The sequence below is a fragment of the Arachis ipaensis genome, chromosome B05 (genome assembly GCF_000816755.2).
Source record: "Arachis ipaensis cultivar K30076 chromosome B05, Araip1.1, whole genome shotgun sequence".
NCBI lineage: Eukaryota > Viridiplantae > Streptophyta > Magnoliopsida > Fabales > Fabaceae > Arachis > Arachis ipaensis.
In genome coordinates this window covers 14166822-14170359 of record NC_029789.2, presented here as the reverse complement: position 1 = coordinate 14170359, position 3538 = coordinate 14166822, and the positions used below count along the sequence as shown (strand labels likewise).

The following is a 3538-nucleotide window of genomic DNA, read 5'->3' as shown; positions in this document are numbered from 1 at the left end:
CACAAATTTAACTTTTAAATTTTTTTTTAAAATATTATTTTCTAATTTTTTTTTTTTACTTCTCTTCACAATTTTGTGATATTTCGTCTCTATAATACAACAAAACATACATTCTTCTCTAATATTAAAAATAAAAAGCGCAAGTTTAAGATGGAAATATCTAAAAAAAAAAATTAGAGAAAAAGAGGATAGCCATTAGCCAATTAGGCATATGCATGCAACTCAAAAAAAGGGATGAAAATATACATTTAGTTATGCTGATGGTGGGAGAACATTCCAGAAGGTGAGCCCCAGAAGTCTCTAGTCCTCACCACGCTCGCCTATTAAGCTCTTCCAACTCCTCTCCAACTATTTTCCTCAATTAACAATTAAACAACTAAACTAACCCCAAATCAAAACCCCTAATTCCATAATTCTCATTTTCTGCAATTCATGGCCGACGAAGCTAAAGCCAAAGGCAACGCCGCCTTCTCCTCCGGCGATTACGCCGCCGCCGTACGCCATTTCTCCGATGCCATAGCTCTCTCCCCGGACAACCACGTTTTGTACTCCAACCGATCCGCCTCCTACGCCTCCCTCAAGAAGTACTCCGACGCCTTAGCCGATGCCAAGAAGACGGTGGAGCTCAAGCCCGACTGGTCCAAGGGCTACAGCCGCCTCGGCGCCGCCCACCTCGGCCTCTCCCAATACGACGACGCCATTGCAGCATACAAAAAGGGCCTCGAAATCGACCCCAACAACGAGCCCCTCAAATCCGGCCTGGCTGATGCCCAGGCAGCCGCCTCCAGGGCCCGCTCGGCCCCTGCAAACCCCTTCGGGGACGCCTTCTCAGGGCCAGAGATGTGGGCTCGGCTCACTGCAGACCCAACCACTAGGGTTTATCTTCAGCAGCCGGATTTCGTGAAGATGATGCAGGATATTCAGAAGGATCCAAACAAATTGAACTTGTACTTGAAGGATCAGAGGGTTATGCAGGCCATTGGCGTCTTGCTCAATGTCAAGATTCGAACCCCAACCGATGATGCTGACATGCCAGAGTCCTCTTCTCCTTCTCCTTCCCCTTCCCCCTCCCCCTCCCCCTCCGAGAGGAAGAGGGCGGCTGAAGCGGAGCCTCCAAGGCAGCCCGAACCTGAGCCAGAGCCCGAGCCCATGGACTTGTCGGAGGAGGAGAAGGATAAGAAGCTGAGGAAGGCAGAGGCGCAGAAGCAGAAGGAGGCTGGGAACGCAGCGTACAAGAAGAAGGATTTTGATACAGCTATTCATCATTACTCGAAGGCTTTGGAGTTGGATGATGAGGATATATCTTATCTCACAAACCGTGCTGCTGTTTACTTGGAAATGGGAAAGGTATTGTTTCATTCTAACTCAATTTTCATCATTCATTGATATTTGCTCTGTCCTGAGTAGTAATTAGTGTAAGTGGTTTATGGCATGCTTGGTAATGTTAGTGACTCAATTAGAGATATGATGCAACCATTTTGTTTTTGTTTTGTATACGTGAAAACGGCATAGAATGTATAATGCATCAGTGTATAATGGTTCACATAATCTTTTAATTAAACACTGCTTTTTTCATATTTCAGGATACCTTTGTTTAGCATACTTTGTTACACCCCCATAGTGTTTTGAGATTGGTAATGTTTAGGATTGTTGTTAGGCTATGTTTGGCAGATGAGTTTAGAGGATGAATGATAAGAATGAAACTTGTTTGCTGGCTACGGAAAAACACTCAAATTTTTGGGAGGGTTTAATCAAGGTTCTGTGTGATTTATATGGCTTGTATTGATTTTTAGCAAGTTATATGGGAAAAAAGGGGGGCGGGAATTATGGAATCTTTATTTTCTTTTTGGTAAGGGAGAGCTTATCTTCCCCCTGTATTTTGCATTCTCACATCAATTCATGTAATCTTTTTCCTTCCCAGTATGAGGAATGCATAAAAGACTGTGATAAGGCTGTTGAAAGAGGAAGAGAACTAAGATCAGACTTCAAGATGATAGCAAGAGCTTTGACCCGGAAAGGAACTGCCTTGGTGAAGATGGCTAAATGCTCAAAGGATTTTGAACCTGCCATCGAGACTTTCCAGAAAGCACTTACAGAACACCGGAACCCAGACACATTGAAGAAACTTAATGAAGCTGAAAAGGCTAAGAAAGATCTAGAACAACAAGAATATTTTGATCCAAATTTGGCTGATGAGGAGCGAGAGAAAGGTAAGTCTGCTCATGGGTTTTCACTTCCTTTTATGAATGTGATTTTTTTTATCATATATATATATATATATGGCATTAGGTTTTGTAAGCTGTATACTCTATCCATTTTATTTTTCTCATTTGGCGAGTGTTGGCATGCAGGAAATGAATACTTCAAGCAACAAAAGTATCCCGAGGCTGTGAGGCATTACACAGAGTCTTTGAGGAGAAACCCTAAAGATCCTAGGGTAATTGTTAATGCTCATTGAAGAGAATTGGTGGTAGTATTTTTCTTATTGGGAATTGCATATGCTAATTCATTTGGATGCTGTGTTTTTCTCAGACTTACAGTAACAGAGCTGCATGCTACACCAAACTAGGGGCAATGCCGGAAGGTTTAAAGGATGCTGAGAAGTGCATTGAGCTTGATCCAACCTTTGTAAAGGGTTATACAAGGAAAGGTGCGGTACAGTTTTTCATGAAGGAATATGACAAGGCTTTGGAAACATATAAGGAGGGGTTGAAACACGACCCCAACAATCAGGAGTTACTTGATGGCATTGGAAGGTACGTTATTGTCTATATTGCTCCATTCATATGTTTACCTATTTGAACTTCCCCATGCACACTGCGGTAATGTGTGTATAATATTCATTTCAGATGTGTACAACAAATTAATAAGGCAAGCCGTGGGGATTTAAGTCCCGAAGAATTGAAGGAGAGACAGGTATGGTTTACAGTCACTCTTTGAAGCCTCTAATTGCTGTAGTGGATTCAGTTTGGCATATAAATCTTTATCTATTAAATGAACATATATATTACGTTTTGTATTCTTGTAGGCGAAGGCAATGCAAGATCCAGAGATACAGAACATCCTCCAAGACCCAGTAATGAGACAGGTATGCATCCATTTATGTGCATTTTGTACTTCGAATATGTAGATATGCTAATTAGAGTTGGTTTTGCATGCAGGTATTGGTTGATTTCCAAGAAAATCCAAAGGCTGCACAGGAACATACGAAGAATCCAATGGTGATGAACAAAATCCAAAAACTCATCAGTGCTGGGATTGTCCAGATGAGGTAGAATTTATGGCAACTGAGCTGGCTGGGTGTTCAAGCTAATTAAGGAGTAATTGACAGTTATATTTCCCATTGCGACTCTTGTATTGCTGTAGATTCGATTTGATTTACAAAACGGTTGGGAAATGTTGGGTTGTTTAAGGTTTTCTTTTTTGGTCTTTGCCTTGTTTATAGTGAATCCAGATGATTCGAGTAAAATTTTGAACATTTTTACCCCCTCGTACTTTTGCGGTTGTTGGTTCAATTTATATTGATTTTGATTTTTTA

The 3538-nt window shown here is 41.4% G+C and overlaps 1 protein-coding gene across 1 annotated transcript; it reads left to right on the top strand.

Annotated features, from left to right (window-relative positions):
• On the top strand, positions 280-3538 carry LOC107643025 (hsp70-Hsp90 organizing protein 3). The gene is made up of 7 exons (XM_016346560.2): positions 280-1347; positions 1922-2210; positions 2352-2437; positions 2533-2756; positions 2850-2916; positions 3029-3088; positions 3162-3538. The coding sequence occupies exons 1-7, from the start codon at positions 433-435 to the stop codon at positions 3273-3275; spliced, it is 1755 nt and encodes a 584-aa protein (XP_016202046.1). The 5' UTR covers positions 280-432; the 3' UTR covers positions 3276-3538.